Source organism: Lineus longissimus, chromosome 18, assembly GCF_910592395.1.
Source record: "Lineus longissimus chromosome 18, tnLinLong1.2, whole genome shotgun sequence".
Classification (NCBI taxonomy): Eukaryota; Metazoa; Nemertea; class Pilidiophora; order Heteronemertea; family Lineidae; genus Lineus; species Lineus longissimus.
The window spans coordinates 7105727-7129443 of NC_088325.1; the positions used below are offsets into that span (position 1 = coordinate 7105727).

Sequence of the window (23717 nt, forward strand, 5' to 3'; positions counted from 1 at the left end):
TGTAATGTTTGCGTCAAGTACAAATGGCAGTTTTACAAAGATAGAGTTCGGACAACTCTCAGTGACACACTTGATGAAGAAAACTACAAATTACTATAAATTACCAATAGCCATCAGAAAAACCAATAGCAGGAATGTTTTGGAACAAGTATGTTTTTCTTTTTGATGAACTAGGCCTATAAAATGCAACAACTTACCCGTTGTTGGCCTGTCAGCAATGCTTGGCTTAGTCTTCAACCGCTCCAACCGATGCGACGTCACCACACAGCCATCCACGTTCCTACTTGGCTGCACCTGCTTCAGCTCACGTACCCGTTGCACTGTACCGGTATGAACGGTTCCAAGACAATCCACATACTGCCAAGGTTTATTTCTCTTCACCTTGGACTTCCCTATCTGTCCCTCCGCTTTTCGTTTCAGACAGGATTTCAGCGGCCTACCGACTTTCTTTTTCAACGGTTTTCCATACTGTGCCCGTTTTGGATCGAGATGCGGTAACTTGTAAATACTTGTCCGACCAGCTCGTGGTGCAGTCTTTGAATTGTCAATGGAATACGCTGGTACCGGGTGGACAGCAGTTGTTGTCCGAGGCTTCGCTTGGCTAACTAAGGAAGATGACTCAGTCAAGCTTTTTTTGTATGTGATGACAGACGGCAGCTGTCTTGAAACAACTTGTGGTGAACTCGTACAAGTATATGTTGCTGGCATAGACAATGAATTCGCTCGACTTGGCAAAGATCCTTGGCGTGTCGGTTGAGAAACAGATACTGTTCTTTTCTGAGGGAGGATACTTTTCTTTAATGGTGGTATGGCTCGCTTATCCATAGGAATTCTGAAGGAACTACTTGAAGATTGTTTTGGTAAAACGTACTTCCTGACAGTGACGTTTTGCCCCACGGTTGTTGGGACAGGCGCTAGTGTCTTGACCATGTTGGGATCCTTCAAGATGATTGCAGCTTTATCTGGCATATTTGGCGCATGAATTCCTGTGAGCCCACCAAGGTAACTGACATTCATTGAAGACGCACTCACATTCTGCCAGCTCTGCATAGGCATCGTCTGCTGGGGCTGGCTAGCTGCCAACAACTGTTGTCCTCCAACACTCATGTGCAAGATGTGCGATGTGGGCGGATTCTGGTTCATGGGATGCTGGTGGAGATGGTGGACTGTTTGAGGTGGCATCTGCCCTGTGAGTTGCTGAACCTGCTCGGCAGTCAATCCCGGCAGTACAATCTGATTACCCTGCACATGTGCCAACTGGAGCATGTCCTGGGTTAGTCCTGTTAAATTCTGGAATGTCTGTGTATGAATAGTCTGTGGGAGGATAGTTGGCTGTTGAGAAATCAGGCCACTTTGTATCATGTTCACATTCTGCACGCCTGGATTCAGGAGATTCCCCAGCGGATCCTGAAAAATAGGCATCGACTGTGCTGCTATGGTGCTAGCCGCAGGTTGACCAACTAAGCCTGGCACGTTGTACGCGATTGTTGACGTAACCGTGGAAACAGGCATTCGATGTTGGTTCAGATCGATCAACATCCCGCCAAGACTGCCACTTCCTGGTGGAGGACTCAAAACATATTCTGGTTGTTTCTGAATCACAGGTCTCATGATAGTCTGGAATTGTTTCTTGGGTTGGATGTTGACGAGCTTTCGTTGTAGATCCGAAGTGGACACCGGGATAACCACACAGTCATCTGCTTGAGACTCCAATTCCTGGTTCATGACACTCGAGAAAGATGGCGCCATTTCTTTAGCGGTAATAACACCACCATGGGTGGGCATTCTCTCAGATGCCCCAAACTGGTCACTTTTAAAACTATGCCCCAATTCAGCTGATCCCTCCAAAGTTGCCTGAACACCGATTTCACGTTTCTCCGATTCTCCTGGCCGCTGTTTGACTGTAACTTCTTTTTCACTATCCGTATCCAAACCTGAATCAGCCCCCACCTCTTTCTGGACGGGATTTGATATCCGCCGCACCTGAGCCAAGCTCAATCCAGCACCAGAGGCTGCTACATCTCGACCAACTCCACCATGACTAGTTTCGGGCTGTTCCGTATCGCATTTGGAACCCATTCCAAATACATCAAAGATATTTGTCCTCTTGTGAGAATCTTTAGGACTAGGTGTCTTCTTGACTGGCAGTGATTCCTGTTTTGGACTATTTGATACAGCATTATCACCATGTGACACATCAGTCATTTCAACCACTGTCATATGACTGTCAGTCACTTCCTGTGAGTGAGAGGTCGACTTCCTACTGAAGTCTTCCTGGACATCTCCCATCGATTCATCCGATAATGTCACACTACTGTCTTTGGTGCAAGTTTGGACGGGTGATATAACAGTTGCATCATCAGGTTTCCGACTCACTGTCGTCGACGCTGAAAAAGGTCCGGACGACATACTAACTGTCGACATGGCAGCTGGTGATGGCATACTCACAATATTTATAGCATGTGATGTCTGTTTTGGACTAGAACTAGTAATTTGTTGACTTGAAAATTCAGGACTTTTTGATAGATTTTCCGACTCTGTCCGAAGAGGATTTTGAGAACTGGGCGACACATGCGTCTTAGTGACAATGATATGTTCACTCCATGAAGAATCTGATAATCTACGACTCCGTGGCGAACCAGACGATCGTCGCTTGTGTAAGTCATCGTCTGGACTGAAATCAGGGTCATTTGACCTTGGTGACGAGTGCCTTTTTCTACCACGCCCACGCCCGCGCGGTAGACCTCGCGAGCGCTTGGCAACAGTCGGTCTGATATCCTCATCAGAATCACTCACATGAAGAGGCAATTTCCTTGCTAGGCGCCCGCTACGTAAAGTCACTTTGACACGATCGCCATCATCGAATCCTGTGTCAGTAACCTCACCAAGAGGACTCCTCCGCGCTTCGAGTGAATGTTCTAACTCATCATACTCCTGTGGCAATTCTGTAAAGCCTTCTCCTGGACTTCTCCTTGAGGAATGTGATGGTGGACGTCCACGAGGGCGCCCTCTGCCTCGCCTGACAGGAGTCACACTGACATGATCAAACTCAGTTTCATCATGATGATAGTCTTGGTCAACACTGTGGGTGTCCATGCGTGGTTGTTTTGCTGGTCTCCCCCTTGGTCGTCCTCGGCCCCTGCCTCTCCCACGACCAATGCCTCTCTCCCAGGCCATACTTCCCGAAGCAAGGGCATTGTGCAAACTGCTGCCAACATCTTGAGAGTCTAGTGTACAATCCTCCTTAACTGGGGAGTTTGGTGTACTGCTTGCCAGAGCTGCGGTATCAACTGTCGTGCTTTCCTCAACAGGCATAGACTGAGGACGGATTTCGACAATAGGAGTTTGTTGAACACCACTCTCCAGAGCAGCGTTCTCCAGTGTATTATGCTTTACAACCTGATTTACTTGTTCCCGAGTCTCCACAACAGGAGTTCCTTCCGTCCTCGCATCCGTAGGTGTATTCGGTGTAACAGGACTACTCCGCAGAGCGTGGTTATTTTCATTCCCATTCTCCACATCAGGTTTATTCTGAATATCAACATCAGCTGATGTCTCCACAACATGTTTAGAATCAGGGAAATTCTCAATGACCTTTGATGGACTGGCTGAATCCCTCGGCACTGGAATCTTTGTTTTTGAGCGACCACTGCGAAGACGCGTTTGAAGAACCAATGCATCACCATCACCCGTCTCCATGGCAACATCGCTTGCCTGTTGTGTCACTTCACTTCCGTCATCTTTCATCTCATATTTTTCTGTTGCCTTCTTCACGTTGGCAGACGTTTCTTGTAATTCCTCTTCTTCGCTATCACTGACTTCAAAGTTGCATGTCTGGATATGTGTCTTGTAACTATCCTGGGTGCGGTACAATCGCTTGCATAACTTACATTTATAAGGACCAGCATCGGATGGTTTTGAACGTTCCAAGCTCCTGGCCTTAATCTTCTGCACAATCTTATCATGCAAGGATACTGGTTCACTACAGGCCGCACTCGCGGCTGCTTCTAACTCTCTCATACGTGCTTCGGACTTCCGCTGCGCTGTCCGACGAAGGGGATACGTTTTGACCATTTTAACTTCCTCCACCGGTTCAGGTTCAGGTTCATTTCCGTTCCCTGGGTAGGTATTATTTTCGCTACTCGATGGCTGATTATCCTTGCCACGTTTATTTCGTATCTCCACGTCTTTTCCTTCGATCTGTTCCGCTGCTTCCTTCTTCTGGACAATATGCCTCGGGTTTCTTTGAAGCGATTTCACACGTTTTGATCTAGCATGTCCCACGATGGCTTCAAATATGTTGTCTGCAGTCTCCACTGGCTCCTTGATTGGTATAGCATCATCCTTCTGTAAAGTCCGACGATCTTCAATCACGACACAATCAGAGTCAGATGCACTCCCACCATCTAATGCCTCATCACCATCTTCCAGATCACTACCCGTCTTCTCCGGTGACAGTGAACTCTGTGATTCAGTGGAGACCATCACAGGTGGTGGCTCCTCCACTTTGGGCAGCCCAGGATCCACCCACTCAAAATGAAATCCAATCTGCACACCACTTCTATTGTAGACTGGCTTGCGAAGTTTGTGACCAATGAGCACATTGTTTTTATCAAAAACTTCTGTGACACGTTCAGGTTCTTGATAGGGAACTGGTGGTGGTACATATCGAACACGCTGTAGTATAGCAGCTTGAGGCATCACATGAACTGGTTCAACGTATGATGAAAATCCTCTGTTGACAGTTTGTATCATGCTGCTCGTAGCTGGTACTGGTGGTGGAGGCAGCATTGGAGCACCGATAGCAGCCGGCATAATCATACTCACAGCAGGATTCACTTGCTGCAAATCCACACAGGGATGGTGAACTCTCTGGTTGGTCGGGGCAGCTTGGTTTAAGAGAGCACCATCTGAGGACTTGAGAGCCTCATTGCATGTCACCTCCTTGCCCGCTGCATCATTCCCCTGGACCTTTCGCATCTCCAACAATTCATGAACGGTTGGCAGCTTGGACGCAGGTGAACGTGGGATGCGTGTTCCTTTCAGCATGTCAGACACCAATCCATCCATGTATTCAACCACTGTCCCCTTTGGCTTGCTACCCCGCGTAGACTTTTTGAGGGACTCGGCAGCTTTTTGTAATTGAGATTCGGTCAGTTGAATGGACACCGGAGAAATACCGCTCAACAAATTTGGCTGTCCTGGTAATGTTTCTGGTTCAGAACTCAGGGAACTTTGCTGCGACTCCACGTTGGTCAGCTTTTCTGCAACCAGAGGCTCTTGAACACACACAGGTTGTGGAACTCCCTTGTCACCTGTTTTTTTGCTGGTCTCAACAGACTTCTCAAATGATTTAGACATCAACACTTGCGGTGAGGACTCGCTCGTTACTGGAGAAACTGTGTTTTCCAACATTGTTGGGGAGGAAAGATCTTCAGCTGTTACGTACGAGGAAGAACCATCACTTGTCCCTTGCCCGACACCATCTTCTTCCATTTCCTGAGAGAGATTCGAGCTGGCCTCCGTTTCACCGCTGCCACCCCCATTGACAGCTGCCTGGCCTGGTTCACCAGAGCCAGGGCTACGATCCTCCAGCTGGTCGGTGTCAGGATCTAGAGCAGACATCAACTCATCACATTCCAATGACGGGACAACATCCAAATAGTCAGTATCAGTCTCTCGAGCATCTTCGGCACTGCGATCATCTTTATTTAAACTTTCGCTACCATTAGGTGAGCTTGTGCTATTAATCGGCAAAGAAGGTTCTCTTCGTGGCAGTTCATATTCATTTAAACTTGGCTGACCACCTTCAGGACATTCTGCAGCATGCACGACACAAGACTCATCCAATTTCAGCGAATCCGATTCGACTGACTTGGCAGGGATTTGATCAGACTCGACCACACCAAGATTCTCGGTTGCTTTCAAGTCAATTTCACTATCTTTTGGATCTGCTGCTTTAACAATGGAATCATCCTCACTCCCATCTGTCAACATAAAGACAACCTCGTTCCCACCCTCCTCCTCACTCTGAAGCTGATCAAAAATACTGGGATCGACCTGTAGGATGAGCTCATCCTCACCAATATCAGGTAAAGCACCTTCTATCTGGAGGATGAGAGATTCCACAGATTCAACTGATTCACTTAGGTCAATACGAGGTTCTTCTGCAGCTCCTGCCTCATCAGAGACACCTGATTTCTGGACGTCTGACACAGGATTTTCCGCCATTACTGAATTAAATGAGAAAACTGGAGCGTTTGGTGAATCTGCCTCTCCTCGGGATACTTTTGGTAACTCAGGCGTGCTGCTCGCATCTACCGATAGGACTTGCCTCTCCAATGAACCTTCGCGACTTCTACTCTTTGCAGCAGCTGAATTCAACCGATCTGCAATCCGCGTCAAACTTGAAAGATTGGGAAGATCATCCTGGTCACGCAGAGGTGGTGTTGGCGACTTGTTGGCAACATCTCCGAGTAATTTCAACGTGCTCGGTGACAACTGCTTCAGCGGATTCTCCATACTGTCGTGCAATGGCCATGACTTAGACAGAGCATCGTCTGTCTTGATTGAAGACAGCCTCACACCCGGGTAACTACGGGAGAAATCAGTTTTCAGATTGGAGTCACTACCAAGATTCTCATCAAACAATTCCGTGATTTTCGGCGAAGTATTCTCCTCGACTGAAATCGATAAGTTTAATGAGCGTATTCCAGGGATCTCCATGGGTGGGATGTAGTCTGGGTGGTTCAAGTCATGCTGGTACGTCATGTCCTTGGCAAATTCTGGCATCTGCTCTTCAGGCTTCACTTCAAAGATACGTAGCGTGTAGATGCATCGTCGCCTTGCATCCTGGGTACTCCAGTACATGCGGGTACAGCTGGAATGCAATGTATTCAACATCAGTCTTACAAGCGGCAAAATCACATAGGCCTACACCGTGGAGACTCAAACTAATACACCGCTTACAGGCCACAACAGCTTCACAAGACTCGTCGTCCTTTCCGTTTCTTTCGCCCCTCAATTTCAGCAGCAACAATGGATTCCCGCAAGTCTCTTGTGGCCCATAACTACTATAACATCTGAATCACCACCCAGAAAGTCATCTCATAATATAACCCGTAGTTTCAAATCTTTTGAACACTGCACAGCAACCAAGAAAGCTTTCCTGGCTATATAAAGTAAACATGGAGAATGTCTTGAACATGGACGCCAGATGTTTTGAGCGAGGAATAAAAGAGTGTATCTCCATCTGTGACAACCAGACCATCAGGGACAACCTGATACAATCATAAACCTGCATGTGTAGGTCAGTTGTGACGTCATCAACCAACAGACTGACAACGTTCAAGCAGGGAAAGAAAACTATCTCAGTAAGCTATGCTTTTAAACTCCAAAATTGCATTTTCAAAAGGTACACAAGTCTTATCTGAATGACCAAGTTGAAGAGAGTTGGGTTCATAAACACTTTGGTTATTGGCCGACGAGAGTTGGATACTTTATACCCTTCGTTACCTATTATTAAATTCAGGCTGGAGCAAAATAGGAATGGTAAATACACCTGAGGAAGTCATAAAATGAAGGAACATGTCTCATGCGCGATCCCATACTGTAAATGATCTTTGTCAGCCAGAAATCAATCTGACCAACCGTTAAAAGCAATACCGCACTCACCTGTACTCGGCCGGGACGAGGAAATCCCTCTGGTCAGACAAGGGCATAAGATAACCAAGACTCTCCACCGTAGCAGAGCCGACCATTATGGAGAGCTTCTTTGGATCAAAGCCAACAGACCATGACTTCTTCAGGTACTTCTTGGCAGCATCTAGATCAACACAGGAACGACGCAGAACAGCAAATCGGTTGTTCTGGATCAACTGAAAAGAGAGGTTGCCCAAACTTTTTAGCCTCTGGTGATATGTAACAAATTATTCAAAATGAGATAGAAGGTATAAACAACAGAATAACATTGAAGGAATGTCCACAGAAGTGTGATCACCTGAGATGCACAATCAGCAGTCAGTAGGATCATTTCTGCCCCTTACTCTTGCTGATAACTATGGCTACATCTAAAACTCTCCAGTGTGCCGAGCAGTAAGGAGCGCCCACGTATACGTCAGGGCAACCACCAAGCTGACGACACGCCCAAGAGCAACAGACTTCACCTCCATTTCAAAGACCATACAAATTGGCCCTTCTTTGTAAACCAGGAAGGGCGCGTGGGGTAAACAAATGGTCAGTTTCCTTTCCAATTCATTTGACCCCAGACTGGTTTAGATTTTTAGGGTTAGGGTTATAAGCAAGCGTCCAAGAATAGACGCCCCAAGCATGCAGCCTCAGAAATGGATTAGTTATCAGCTTTACTTTATATCAAAACAAACAAGACATCAAAAACCAACAATATACACCTTTCCAGAAATGGGACGCTGAGTGTCCGAAATAGTGATGTCATAAGGGGAAACTAGGCCTTATGGTGGAGGGACAAAGGAGATAGTCATGGTTGACCAACACACTTGAATGCCTTTAATGACGGACAAGGGGGAAAAAGTTAGTTCCAATGCAAGCCACCAATTTCGGGAAGCATGTATAGTGGAACCTCTATAAGCCAACACTTCTCTATTAAAGCCACCCTCGAAAGACTCTGCATTAGGTACCAAATTGACTTGACCTGACCTATAATCAGGACACCTCTGTAGGACAGCATTTGTCAATCCCAAGGGTATCCTTAATAGAGAGGGTACTGTACATGTATTCCGCTATTTTTCAAAAGCATGCTGTTTAACCAGTTGACCAATGCCGACCACTATAGCAGTCGCAATCAAATACACATGTTCACCGCCGCCCGCTTGAGCGGTTGCTATAATACTAGTGTCCTTAGTGTGTATTGTTTGGTATGATCTGGCTCTATTGGTGTATAGTGACGCAGGCATGTTGTCTCCTAACCACCAACTTGAACTAAGTCGTATAGATGGCGCTGCGATGGCAGCGAAGACGGAGGTCACATGGCTGCACAATAATACCAAAAAGGCCTTGGTATGAAACGGTCCAAATGGCCCGGTAATCAAGAGGTTAAGCCCCTTTATTATTTTTGTGAGCCTAACAAACATTTTGGAAAAGTTTCACATACATGTAAGTATAAAAATTGGCACAATAATTACTGATCTGAAGCATACTGAAATAATTATTGGAAATCTATCCATTTACATATTTTTGGCAGTGAAGTCCGAAAAGGAAGTTTTCCATTAAAAATCTTACACGAATATAGGCGTTCACAGTATCATGAACATTCCTGAATTGTCAGCAGATAAGGTAGAATGGGGAATTTGTAGCCCCTGCATTGTTTAATGCATGGGGATATCAATCAATATCATAGGAAGGGACTACAATGAGTAACCTGCCAATAGGGGGCCCTGCAGGCAAGTGGACCATGGTTGTAATGAGAAAGCGATTTCCCGGGTCAATGATTATTGAATATTTCATCCCTTAACCAGTTGAATACCGGCGACAACAATAGTCGGTAGCTATTGAAGTCAAGTTTTTACCGCTGCACGGTTTTTTCGGTCGCTGCCTAATTATTTTCTGTACATGATTAGGTATAGCCTATCGTTATTTGATCGGTGTATGGAGTTGCTATGGGTTGTATGAAATGGCATGAGAGCCTCTAGTTTGACCTAAAATGTATTGATGGCGAAACTTTTGACTATTTTTGGCGCTGAATCAGGAAGTCTCTCAGAAGCACATGGCGTGTATCATGACTTTCTGGATCGTTTCTATTGTATTATTTTACGTTGAATATGAGCTCGTGGGCTAAGTTTGGGGTGGAGGAGGCAAAGGTTGATGTTATAGGACGTTGAAAATCCCGATAAGTAGTGATTGATTATCGATCAATATCGATCAGTAACTGGTCATATATAAATTTTTACTTGATCTACTGTTCATTGACAATAAAGAGAAGACATGTTTTGCAAAAAAATCTGTTTTTTTCCTGTCTATATAGAAAATCACAAAAATCAATCAATCGATACGATATTGGTGATTGATCACCAATTCACAGATATGAACTGGCAACCAATTCAAATCGATAGGCCTGTCGATTCCCTTCACGAAAATGTATAGTTTTTGGGGTCTATCACCAAAAACCTAATTGATATAATTTTTTGAAAATTGGTATCATAATTCTGAATAATTACTATAGGTAATACGGTATAGACGCGTTCAGACGGTACCGGTAGTCAAGAGGTTAATTACTCTACATGGGGAAATAGCACCAAAAATGTTGTTTTATTGGTCCTTAATTCCATTTTGATGAGTGTAGGGAGAAAATCAACAAAACTTGATTTTAATGGAAAATACACTGGAAGTGTACCTTTTAGTACTGGTGCTGCCATCTGGATTTTAAGTTCTGCATGTTCTCATTAAACCGTGGCTACAAATACCCCATTCTACCTTACATAAGATCATTCTCTAATGAATGATGAGCACACATTTACTGCTTTATCAGCTTGCTTTGCGAATCAAAGTTATGAAAAACTGCCTCAACATCATGAAACAACACATTTTAGCCTCAAGTGATTTAAGACGAATCAGTGAACAATTGAAATGATAGAAACAGGTACAAACAACAACATTGAAGGAATGTCCACAGAAGTGTGATCGCCTGAGGTGCACAATCAGCAGTCAGTAGGATCATTTCTGCCCCTTACTCTTGCTGATAACTATGGCTACATCTTAAACTCTCCAGTGTGCCGAGCAGTATGGAGCGCCCACGTATACGTCAGGGCAACCACCAAGCTGACAACACGCCCAAGAGCAACAGACTTCACCTCCATTTCAAAGACCATACAAATTGGCCCTTCTTTGTAAACCAGGAAGGACGCGTGGGGTAAACAAATGGTCAGTTTCCTTTCCAATTCATTTGACCCCAGACTGGTTTAGATTTTTAGGGTTAGGGTTATAAGCAAGCGTCCAAGAATAGACGCCCCAAGTATGCAGCCTCAGAAATGGATTAGTTATCAGCTTTACTTTATATCAAAACAAACAAAGCATCAACAGAGAAGGTTCAAAACCGTAACACTGGTAGACAAAATGGTGTTTCCAGCTGCCGAAACACAGGTAGACTTTCTTACCGGTGCATCTGTCTGGTCGGTGTGCAGCTTGCAGAAGACCTTCTTGTCCTCCTGGAATGCGGCGTGATCATCCCTGGCACACATGAAGTGGTACGTCACGTTACAGCCTCGCATGCAGCAGCCAACACATGCACCATTACGATTACATTTGTTGCATCGCTGAAATGAACACATTTTTCAGTAAAATGATGCAGGGCAAAAAAACTGGCTAGCCTAACGCCCGGGACTAGTTATTATGAGCAGCTGGCCTGATGGACCAGCTTACCATGGCAGCTCTCTTTTTGTAGCTATTGCAGTCTGTCTTCAGGCTTGTCCTTGGCTAGTAGGGCCAATTTGGATATATTCACTAGGAAGAGACTTCTGGACAAGAAGCCACTTTCTTTTTATAGTGCAATTCTGGTCCTTGATCAGACCAGGAGGAACAAGATCTGCACATCTACGTCAGAACACTTCCTTGTTATGCTGGTCAGATCATTCACATGTGTACATTGTGTATAGGCAACACATTCTAGCCAAAGTATTGGAAAATGTTGCTTCAAATTGTCTCAATGCATAATAATTCTGCAATTCCGTTTCTGGCCGCACTGAATCTTTCCATTCTTCTCCAAAATCAACTTTATCTCAACCTCTTCAGAGAGCAGAAGTGTTGGATCAGAAGAGACATGGCCATCACATCTTGTGTTCTTGATAAAATGTTGATTTTCACTCCATCAATTAGCACGAGTATGATGGCGACGACGATGCAGTTGCAACCACCTTCAACCTACCATGAGTTTGCCCCTCGAGACAGCGGCATGGACATTCTGCAGGGAGCCGTCAACCTCCTCAAACACTTCCGAGGCCCACAGTGCACAGTTGACGTGAACCCAATCATCCTGGCCAAGGTAGAGCAGACGGCCTGCATTCTGAAAACAATACAAATATGATTCAGTCACAATTCGGGAAACCAGCATTTGTTGAATGTCAATCAGCAATCTCTTTATTTTTGTTTTTTCAACTGAAGAGGTAAATAAAGACCCAGGACTGAAATCTTGTCAATCTATTGACGGAAAAAGTCTTTTTTTTTCAGGAGCCACCTCAAGCCATTGGTTAACACTGATGGCTACCACGCCAATAGGCCACCAGAGCTCGGTCCCGGGTGGGAACACGGTGTTAGTTTCTTTGGATGTACCAGCTGGGATTCAAAGAAATAAAATTCCTGGCTCTACACAACCAAACCAACTTACGACAGTTTGATGAAGCTAAAAGCCGCAGACTTGCAAATACAGATTGATATATCAACAGACTTTTCACAGATTTTGCCAGTTGATACTATGACTTGCAATTTGAACTATACTTACGTCGGGCAGATGATCTCCAAACTTGAAACAGAAGGAACACTTCCTGTTGTCATCACCGATTGACTCTGCAACATCTGATGTGGCAATCGACATGGTGTCATCATCATCAAAACCAGCTGAAAAAACCCAAGCATATTTTCTATCAGAGAATGCACCTCCCAAAAACAATGCACATCCCCAGCAGTAAAATGGGATGGCAATGATTATCTCGGCTTCATCAGAGCATATAAATTAAGCACTAAAATTTGAGACAATCATCATCTTCTTCCCTTGTGGTAAAATGCTATATTCCAGAAATGGTACTTCAAAAGTCCGACCACAGGAAATCGACACTTCGGCAGCTTCAAACCAGTTTTTAAACAAATACGAATACTCCTCTCAGGACTTCAAATCGCGGTCAACAGAAGCTCAAATAAAATATCTCGATTTTGTTACGCTAACACATAAATACCGTGTAGATGCTTCTTAGTCAGTTGAAGGGCATACATTAACTACAATAGGCCATCACGAAACAGAGGCACCAAAACCGGCGAAATAGCATCTACACGAGTATAGTTCCACTTTTGTATGCTTACGGAATGGCACAAGATCTCTCTTGGGCGTCTGTGGCAGTTTCTTGAACGGCGACGGCTGAGAGGAGACTGGGGCCTCTTCACGGATCAACCACTGGGCATACGTGTGGTCCAAGGAGGGAGGGATCACCGCATCTGGCAGCATGTCCCTGGAAAACAAATCAAGAGGCAGTATAGTCAAAATACTCATAATCAATCAATCAATCAATCAATCAAATTTTCATTTGTTTGGCGCAACTTTCCAGGCAGAAGAGTTCTGCGCGAGTGTGCCCTCCCATCAGTACTTTGTAGTACTTTGAAAAGTGATGTTTTTATCTATCTCTCTAGCTGTTTCAAATGTCACTGTTTAGGCCAGTCCAAAACCTGGGAGCATTCCTGGAGAAGGTTCGGCCTCCAAACATAACATTCTTGAACCTTGGTTCAACAAGGAGGACCCCAGAGGTGCCGGGAGTGTGTTTTCAGCAGTTCTGACAGGTGTGCTGGCGCTCTGCCATTGATCACACAGACTTCACTAACAATTATACAAGCAATTAATAAGCTAAACAGGTTTAAGTCAAGTTTTTGCTGCATCTGATGTCATACTGAAGTGGAACCGTTTTTAATAAATATCATATCATGATTCAGAAAAGTGATATCGTATGTTGTTTACATGATTACTTGTGGTGATACATAGACTGCCAAAGTAATCACTCACTTTGGAAGGTTTTTATTATGTCCCCACAGCTTGGACGTCTTGGCGTTAAACCATGGGAAACAGACCTCCATCTGCTTGAAAAATATGCCCCGCACAACTTGGTTCTGCTTGCGCTTGGTCAGCGGCAGCTCGTCATTCATGTCCAACGCTCGCTGGATGATCCGTACCACATCATCACTGAACTGCTCCTGAAAATGAATTACAGAGAGATATGTTCTTTAAATCTGTTCCAAGTTCTGGGTTTATAGTTGGGTCCTTTTGGCGAGCACTTAAAACAGGCATACCACTTGTAGGCTGTGATCACTGGGAGTCCCAGCATATAAATGGTTTGGCCCCGGACACCCTGCCTAGATGCCAATTTTTTTTAAAAGTATTTTTAAAACAACTTATTCAGAGAGGCACTGCAGACAACTTGAGCTCGACCTGTGTAGGACCAGCATCAAGACCAGGCAATGGCCGGGATCATAGCAACAACCTTTGGATTGGGTGTCAGATATCTTTTTCTACTGTGCTCTTCATTCCCTTCAACATTTCATGCCCGCGCTTACACCTCAGTCAACACTTACCACATCAGTATAGGCTTTACTTTCCACCATCTGTTTCACCGTCGTGAAATCCTTCGGATAATCCCGCTTGCGTTCCTCCTCCTCGCCACCAGGGGGCACAACAGAACCCAGCGCGCCAGGTGCATCCAACTGTATTCTCACCTCCTTGTCAACAACAGATTTAGTACTATTTTCTTGGCGATTTGTTTCATCATGGCCATCAGTTCCTGTTGGATTTTCCACCTCCTTATGCTCACTCGACGTACCATGTTGTCCAGTATCTTCTAAAGATGGTGAGCATGGATTTTGAGCACTCAAATTGTCATTTTTTGAACTGTCTGTACTTGTCTCTAACAACTTTTCTGGGTCTGAAAATTTCATGACAGGACTGTCTTTCTTATCTGCTGCGGCAGCAGGAGTTGTGTCCCTTGCTTCAGTGGCTGAACCTTCCGATTTGGTGGGGGAAGAATTGGAAACATTGGAATCAATTTCTCGATCCTTTTTTGATTCAGTTTGTTCACCAGAGACAACATTAATAGCAGATATAGTTAAGTTCTCTGAAACACTAGATAACGTTCTATTTTCACCGGTTTTAGCTTCCTGAGAAGTGCCTACGCGTCTAGCAGGCAAGATAGACCCCAGCTCCACCACAGGAGCAGGCACACTAGTCTCCATGGTCTCAACCAAGTCATTAGCACCTGATGAACAGCTTCCCAGCTCATCTACTGAAGCACCATCCACATTTTTAACCTCCTCAACTTTTGGCACCATTTCCCCAGACTCCGAGCAATCCATTTCATCCTGGGTATCTTCCGAGTTCGCAACACCTGAACTTCTTCCACCTAAAACCCGCGTCACATCCTCAAGTCCCTTACTTGCCACTGAGACGACTTCTGCAGACAAAGCACTGTCAGCATTTGTGACAGCATCACAAGTCAAACTAGACTTGGATTCACTAACAGTTTTACTCCCTGAATCACCATCAGTCCCAAACAAACCATTATCTGTCTCCTTTTTAGGGTTCCCTGTAGGCGTTTCTGTTCCCAGATCTGAAGGGATACATTTTGTAACATGTGTACTTTCCTCATGTTGTTCTTCCTCCACAGTTGAAACAGCCCGAACAGTTCTCCCACGCAGAACCCGTGAAACCTTCTCTTGTGTAGCATCACCCGATTGGTCGGAGTTCTCAGATTTGATTGACTGGGAGGCTTTAGGGCTTGTGGACGAGGTTGACGGCAGCCTCGGCTTCTGAAGCTTCATCTGCTCTTCCTGGACAACAGAAACAAAATGGTCAGCAATGGACAAATCAAACATCTGTTTATGACATTATAAATGTCCCACATGGATATCTCAAATACCTTGTATGCTGTAGTTCAGTTCATTGACTGGAGTCAGTAATGTTATGCAACATTATGCAATGTTACCCAGATGCCCAGCTCACATAATCAACTACCCGGGGAACTCGAAACTACTAATATTTATCAATGGAAGATTATTTCCAGGTTTTAACCGGGCTGTTCAAAACTCCCCATTTATATAAGCGTTTCGCTACAGGTTTCCTTTAACACGAATTTCGTTTAAGAGAACGACTGAACAAGAGATTCTGCAACATTTGTGGACCAGTTTGAGTCCAAGTCTTTTATAGATTTGTCCTCAATGGAAATACTTTAAGCCGTTGATCACACAAACAGTCATTTGCTAAAAGTAGAATTACCTTTTTGGGGTCATATCGTGACATATGATGAGCTGCCTTGGAGGTGAGGAGGCTGGCGAGTATGATGTTGAAGCCAGCTGCCATCTCATCCTTGATAGCAATCTCCCAGACTGTTGGACGCTCCAGGCTACATTTACGACACGTGAACTCGATATGGTCAGGCAGGAAGGAGAGGATGTTGTACATTTCATCTGCAGAATGAAAAATTACATGAGACATTGCAATTTACAAGTTTCAGGAGTCCCTGCTAACAGATGTCTAAATTGATATTTTAGAAAATGGTTCAAAGTTTAGATTCACTGGCTTACTTGTTTTCAGTTTAAATGATGAGGAGCGCTGAAGAAAATGCACTTTTATGATTTTCTTTTCCTATTGCGTTATATTTTGTTGCTGAATTATGCTCTTAAAAGCACTGTTCAATACTTGTTAATCTCCTTACCATTGATATCCTCACACTTTGAATGGACCCAGCTATCACAGCCAGCACATTGCACCATCTTACTGTCCCAGTCATCATCTGCGTAAGTCTTATGGCACACAGGGCAGAAGTTGCCTTTGTCCATCAGATGGCCGCACTCGAAGCAGAGGGAGAAGTCGTGTGTCCAAGTAGCATTGTACTGACTACCAGGAGTTGTAGCACCACAGCTTTTACACCGCACACATTTCGTACAAATCTGAAAACATATAAATTAAAAATAAATCAATTCGATCAAAGTCACTGTCAGGTCTGGAATCGCCTACATGCTATCCCTGGCTAGTCCGCAACTCGTCAAACCTTGGACAAAAGAAAACAGAGAGGACTGCCTTGATCATTTTATTCCATGTACCCCGAGACTTTGTCTTTACGTTTGACCAAAGTAAAATGTCTTAGTATCAAATCAATCAATCAAAATTAGTAGCTTGCTATTCGCTGAAATATCCACGTTTTCTGCCTTTTGCCATAGAATAGTGAATTTCCACGCCATGTAATAACTTTTTCAACCCTATACGCATATTGTTCGTGGCCTACACACCCAAACACGGCGATGTTGGTCCCATTCGATCGGCATAAGCAACAGTAGCACCCTAGAACTCTAAATTTGACATCTAACGGACTGTTTTAAAACTTGTGCAAGATGTATATTTTGTCTGTGTTTGGCAGGCAAGTTAGTGGTTCTGTGAACCTGCGTATTTGCCAGTGGAAGCCTCCATGAAGCCGTTGTAATATGCCACAACAATCAGGCACCAATGAGGGGTAATTGACTTTGCCATGGCCAGGGAGGAGTCATTCACAAGACACTCGTGTCTCTCACCAAGACGCATTGAGCTTTTGTTTGCCTTGGTCTGGGCACCAGCTAGACAAAGAACTACGGCGACGTCTTATTCAAACGATGAGGCCATTTTATGAACCTAATCCAATTTCCTGGTCAACGCCAGGACAAGAAATTATAACTTACCCAGATTTTCTTTAACTTTGAAGGTTTTGTTGGATAGTTTGGTCCCAGACACTCTGGATGATACGTATTTGTACATTTATCACATGTAAGGAGCTGGAAAGAACAAAATTTATGATACTGGTGTGACGATGATAAATAGTTTAAGGAATGGACGGCTTTTTACTGCCGAATGTTTGGTTCTTCTGGTTCATCAGTAAACTATTTTTCTGAACGTGTTTGATGCTTTTCCAATTTTGTTTCAGCTCTTAGATGGTAGAAAAATGCGTTATTCGTTATCTTTGGTAGGCGCAAGTCCTGGCACGAAAGACCTTTCCCGCCATGCGAGTGCACGTTGAGATCAGAGTTAACGTCACCCCCGCTATTACAATGCAACGCCACCTCCGTTATCTCCGCTGTAGTTGGATAATCAAGCGCCATCAAAGTGACGTCAGAAAAATCAATATCTTCACCAAGTAGTCACACTCACAAGGTAGATCCATGGCTCCAGGAAGCGCCATACTAGTGCATTGGAAAAGCGTGACAATTCAGTCAGATTTAGAATTGTTCCCTTTTTTGTGCAATTTGTTGGAGGTGACTGGGCAGCCGACAGCTCGGTTATATTGCCTTTAATAATGCCAATGATCCTTCCAAGTTCTTTACACACTATAACAAGTGCGTTAACCATGTAACTTGACAGTGATTTCTTTACAGATCACTGTCAGGGCATAGATCTTACACAAAATGAGCTCTTGCCGTACTTTGCAAAACAAAAAAGAGACACAAAACTATACAAATGCAGAATGCACTCACCTTTGAGCTTGAGTTACACATTTTACCACAGACGTTACAAAACTGACATCGACGACAGCACCAGTTCTCCACATTGTCACCAGATGGCCTCTCGTGTTCCTCCAGACAGAACGAGTGGAATGGTTCACAACAGATGCTGCAGTACGTCAACTGAAAACATCAGATTTGTCATACAATTACTGGGCACCAAGAGAAAGATACCATAACATGAGGGTGACGTTGGCTGTTAAATTGTCCAATACATTTTCCTTTAACAATGGCAAATCCTTTATTTCAACTGATTCACTGCACAAAAGGATAACTCAATGGGCTAAACTAATCACAGTCGAAATAAGACTTTGGGAGTCACAACAATTTCACCGGGCTTTACGGTGCACAATCCTACATATGAATCAATCCACCTCCTGACCAAAAAGAAGAAAATACCATACACTTGACTTAACAGCACTCACTTGAAACAAGTCAATGAAGATCAACACCTCCAGAATGGCAAATCAAGAATCACCTAATCAGGGTTACCACATAGGCCCAGTCGTAGTAAACTTATACTGCCAGTGCCATTTTTTAAAGCACACTGGAAGAGTGTAATGTCAGACTGACTAGAGAACCTGCTATCAAATGAACTCTAGACATACCTCATGATTTCCAGCACTACCGCAGAGAAAGCACACAGTTCTGATACACAAGGGAACAGCCGTCGTCAGTGAGTATCCTTGCACCCATGCAGCATCTGGGTCATAGCGCTCCTGTAATAATTAAGAGTTTGTTGATTTTTTTCCCCTATTTTCGGGGGGGGGGGGGGGGGGGGTGGTTAATAGTAAATAATCAAATGGCAACCTTCAGAAACAATCGAAGTAAAACTTGCTAGCAACCCAACGCACTATTATGATTCTCTTCCATATCAGTTGAGAGCAGAGCGTCAACAAGGACATTACTCTATAAACAATACTGGGCGAATGTAAGTAGGAGGAAACCGGCGACCCTGTAGGAAACCTAGGCTGTCAAAGAGAGTTGCCCTCTCTATCACACGAGTGTACCGGGGCTGACCAGGAATTGACCCGGGACCTCAGAGGTGACAGGCGCTGATGATACTGAAGTTACAGTGATGTCCGGAACATGTTTCCAATATCAACGTTCCCTTCGAACAAGAACATTTGCACAAGTTCTGTATTTCTGATAAGATTTTGAACTGCAAATACGTATCCAAGCCAAAACTAGTAAAGTAAATCATATGAATTGGAATAGGCATGGTGGTATGTACAGGACAAATGCTGTGCAGCTCAGCAGCTCCAAAACACCGCCACGTTTTAACTTGTATCATGCACATTTGGAGTGCATTGGATCTGGTAGTTCAGGAAGATATTTCTCAGTCACTCTGTCAGTCCGGCGAATGGCTGCCCCACTTGCTAAGACAATAGCAGAGTTGGTTTTTACTTACTGGATGCTTCACTTGGATGAGATGCCTGCCAGGGAGGGAGGTCGGCCACTGCCGTCTTGAGGCAGGCACGACAGACTGGAGCACCATACGATGTCCAAACTTGTCCGGCTGAAATGAAAGAATGAATTTAGCAGTGTTTTGAGAATGTGGTGATGTAGTAGAATGACAATAACCCAGTGATTAATCTCCAAAGTTTTCAAAAACTCAGGCTGCGATAGCTCTCCATCATGTACGACATGATGTACAGACGAAGCGACAGCTTGTTGATGCAATCACGATGCGGCAGGCCAGCTTCCAAGAAATATATTTGAATAGGATTTTGGAGGAAGTGACAGGCAGCACCTTGTGACTGCAACTTCAAATGTTAAAACATGAGGCCTGATAACATATCTACAACTTCTGGCCTTGGTGAGACACGTTGCTATTTCAACATCCCAACAGATTCCATACAATCTCAGACAGGCGTGGTGTCTCCAACCATCTCTTAGCGAGACTTAACTCACCTTTACTATTTTCTTCGCTGGTCTCCTTCCAGGCATTCCCATGTTCACTCTCTCCAATTCCACCCGCAGCTCCATTCCAGGTGAGAATTTGCTTGCTATGGCAGGATTCAGGGAGATGGCATCAGTAACATCTTCAGAAGGAGCCCCCATTCCGGACACTTTTGGATCAAATCTCTTCTTGACACCAACAGCGTACATTTCTGCTCCTAGGACCTTGTAGCGTGGGTTAGCACACTTTCTATGACTAAAGAGGAACAACATGATTTAGTCTGCATGGAAAATAGTAGGGTTGGAGGCCACAATAAGTAATCGCCTCAAAACTGGACACCGGTATACTAGCCCACTGAACGAGATTGGATGTGGTGGACACAGCACTGCGTCAGTGCAAACCAAACTCGAGCCTTCAACAGCAGGACTTATCTCAGCCCAATGACCCAAGACAAGGCCTAGGACACAGACTTGAAGACCAAGCTTTGGGGATTGAAGTGTGTGGTGTGTGAAGTTCAACTTCATATTTCAGCAAGATAATTAGACCAGCATCAGAGACCATCTTGAAATTCAATTCCTAGTCATATTTCAGAAGTCACACCAAACAGATTTCTGGCATCTGCTTCTTGCAATTGTGATAACATCGGAAGAATGATTTTGAATATGATTTAACAGTTGTACATCCAGGTGAAAACTTATCTGTGATACTTACATACAGCATTGCTTAGCAGTATTTCTACCACCGAACTTGGGCTTGTCCCTTGAAAATAGAAATTGAAGAATAATAATTGCAATGCCTCAAAATTTCACGTGGCCACGTACCTTCAATAAAGTTTTAAACCATTTTTCCTTTAAACGGTACTTCCTACGTGCTCATAACTTTTTCCGAGACGTTATCAGAGAGGAACGCTTTCAAAGCCAAATAGACCTATCCTAGCCTGTCAAACCATGAAATTTTCATTGTACGTTATGCATGATAATTTCAGGGTTGGAGGTCTGAAGTCAGGGGGGTGATTTTTGACGGCTTTTAACCCACGAGTCAGCTTTTTCACCACAACGGGTTGAATGGAGCCTCAAAAATCACATAAGTAAGCCAACTGGACTGAAACTTCATAATTTTCTTCATTTTAAACACACCTTATTCTCAATTAAAAAAAGATCTTAAATGGAAAATACCATTCAACTGGTATGGTGAGACCACGCAATGATCTGAAACTGAACTATTTTCGTGAACAACCGCGAGCTGATTTGTTTAATACAGATGCGTGACCGCATGATATTTTGAGCTGTTTACACTGGTTAGGCAATATAAATACCAACACTGACTTCGGCTTCAACTTTTAAGACCACTTTAGTATCAAGACTGTAAACTGTATTGGCTTACAGTAAACAAATAGCTTTTCTTATCAGGCTGAGCTGGTGTTTGCCAGCAAAGTATACTCACAAGCAATTAATGCATCTCCCACAATCCTTTGCCAAACATCCACGACATTTATGGCAACGGCTGCGTCTCGTCCTCTTCCCGACTGGCTTTTCATCGGTAAATTCCATTTTTGGTGTCTTTCTTTCCAAACTGAGGCGTTTCTTGATTTTGCTTATTTTATGGAATGCAGACGTCTTCAACGGTGTCCTCTTGGACAACTCGTCTGGTTCTCGGCCGTCGTCTTTCTCCTTGGCACGCCGGATGATTTCCTCAATCGGGAGGTCATCGGAGTCGGACGAATCTGAAAGAAATCAACACATTTACACAACCACGAAAAAGTTGGCCACCAGCCAAATGTTTTCTTACAGCCAGGTTCTCCACCCGCTATGACTGTTGTGTCTATGTCTAATGTTTAATTCAAATCACCCAGTTGTCTAAAGAGCCAATAATGAGCAAAGTTAGCTCACTATCCTCTTAAACTTAATATCTTGAAATGTTAGCGATTGGTAAAGTTTCTCTAGTAGCAGCTCTGATGACTGATGTGTTGCTGGTGTCCACTCATGATCCTTGGGCTTCTGCCTTATATCAGAAAGTATCTAGAATACTGAAAGTGACAAACAGTTATTTGTAATCATCATGATACAAATGATTGTTATCATCTCGTTGAAATTACACAAAATGTCCAGTGACTTACCTCCTTCATCCCTGTGCAGCAACCTTGCCTTGTCATTATAAGGAAGTGCACTCAACCTCAACTGCGGATGCTTGGGGAATGTGGCGACCTTTTTTCCAAGTGCCACAGCCGCTCGACGACACACGTGTTTGATCCTCGGTCCCGCTGTGCCAACCGGTGAAACCAATGCACCAGGAGAAGTGACTGATTGGGGGCTGCCCTCGGATGCCGTGAGAGTACTTGAAGTATCACCAGTGGTTCGTAAAGAATCATCAACTCGAACTAAAACACCGTCTTCATCTAATTTCATGAGCACGGGAGTTTGAGACGAAAATGGTTTAAACTTGGCTACCTTAGCCTCGGCAGTCCGCAATGACTTTTTAATGATAGATTTCGTTCTCGATGCCTTCAGTGAAGCATTTCGTTTCTCTTTAGCAGCACCCTCGGCCTTTTTCCCAAATACCCGCAACATCACATCGGCGATAGTATCATCATAACGCTCTAACATTTGAGCCTTATGGTCAAATGAAACCTTCGTTGGTTGCGATAGAGCAACATCAGTCGATTCTGTGGACACTAGAGCCGTTTTTTCTGTACCAGCTGGAGTAATCTCTCCAGCATCTCCTGTTCCTGGGACTGCTCTGGATGACATGTTTTTCGCAAGAAGGCGATATTCCTCCCCTCTTGAATACAGCCGGAAACATTTTTCCAATCGACACCAACGGCAGAAACTGGGTAATTTGGAAATCTTACACTTTCCTGCAAATGGAAACTATATACATATATTTTAAACCTTAAGGTAAAATTGCATCGCGTGTTCTGAAATGCTCTTGCAGTAAAACCTATCACAGGTGTTCCTAGCACAATATCGGAACAAGGTGCTGACTGCAGTATCAGTACTGGTTGCTTAAATCAGAGGCAAAATTTGTACAACCAACCGAATGAATCTTCTTTGTGCAGACAATTTTTTGGTTTTTGGCCAGGAAAACAAAACCTGTGGCGAGTATTTCACAGCCAAAAACAAAAACACACCCAAGCTGTATTGATCATTAATACACCAACAACCCAACTACAAAACCTGTCTTTCAATTTGCGACAGAGTGAAAGTTTTCCCATTGGGGTCACCTTAGTTTAAGCTCCCCGCAAACTTGGGTCACCACTGGTGTCATCAATCAACCTTACAGAGGGTACAGCATGTACAATGTAATGATTTCAATGAATTTCAAGCCATCCCAGATTCTTTGAACACAACATACAAATTCTGCAAATCCCGGATCACCCTTAAAATTATATCACCAAATAAGACACTCTTTGCAGATGTGACATCCTCAATCACTATTACTTTCTCTTCCCACTGGAATTGTCTTTATCAGTCTAATTCTCCAAAATCAGACTTAAAGGGGACTATAGGCAGGAGCAGATGGGCCAATTTGGCCATCTTCAGGTGACTAATATACAGTGTAAGGGCCCTGGGTC

At 44.1% G+C, this 23717-nt stretch overlaps 1 protein-coding gene across 1 annotated transcript in view; it reads right to left on the minus strand.

The window, feature by feature from the left end:
- Positions 1–23717, minus strand: part of LOC135502566 (uncharacterized) — a 48029-nt gene that overhangs the window by 16801 nt on the left and 7511 nt on the right. Inside the window, exons 4-21 of the mRNA XM_064795515.1 lie at positions 22263–23000; positions 21590–21869; positions 20858–20905; positions 20158–20401; positions 19655–19762; positions 18852–18962; positions 18217–18366; positions 17428–17520; positions 16431–16665; positions 15992–16182; positions 14299–15546; positions 13733–13920; positions 13042–13187; positions 12467–12582; positions 11894–12031; positions 11127–11285; positions 7675–7877; positions 198–6880 (exon numbers count right to left, since the gene is read on the minus strand). Coding sequence (XP_064651585.1) covers positions 198–6880; positions 7675–7877; positions 11127–11285; positions 11894–12031; positions 12467–12582; positions 13042–13187; positions 13733–13920; positions 14299–15546; positions 15992–16182; positions 16431–16665; positions 17428–17520; positions 18217–18366; positions 18852–18962; positions 19655–19762; positions 20158–20401; positions 20858–20905; positions 21590–21869; positions 22263–23000 — 11079 coding nt within the window. The remainder of the gene's footprint in view (positions 1–197; positions 6881–7674; positions 7878–11126; positions 11286–11893; positions 12032–12466; positions 12583–13041; positions 13188–13732; positions 13921–14298; positions 15547–15991; positions 16183–16430; positions 16666–17427; positions 17521–18216; positions 18367–18851; positions 18963–19654; positions 19763–20157; positions 20402–20857; positions 20906–21589; positions 21870–22262; positions 23001–23717) is intronic.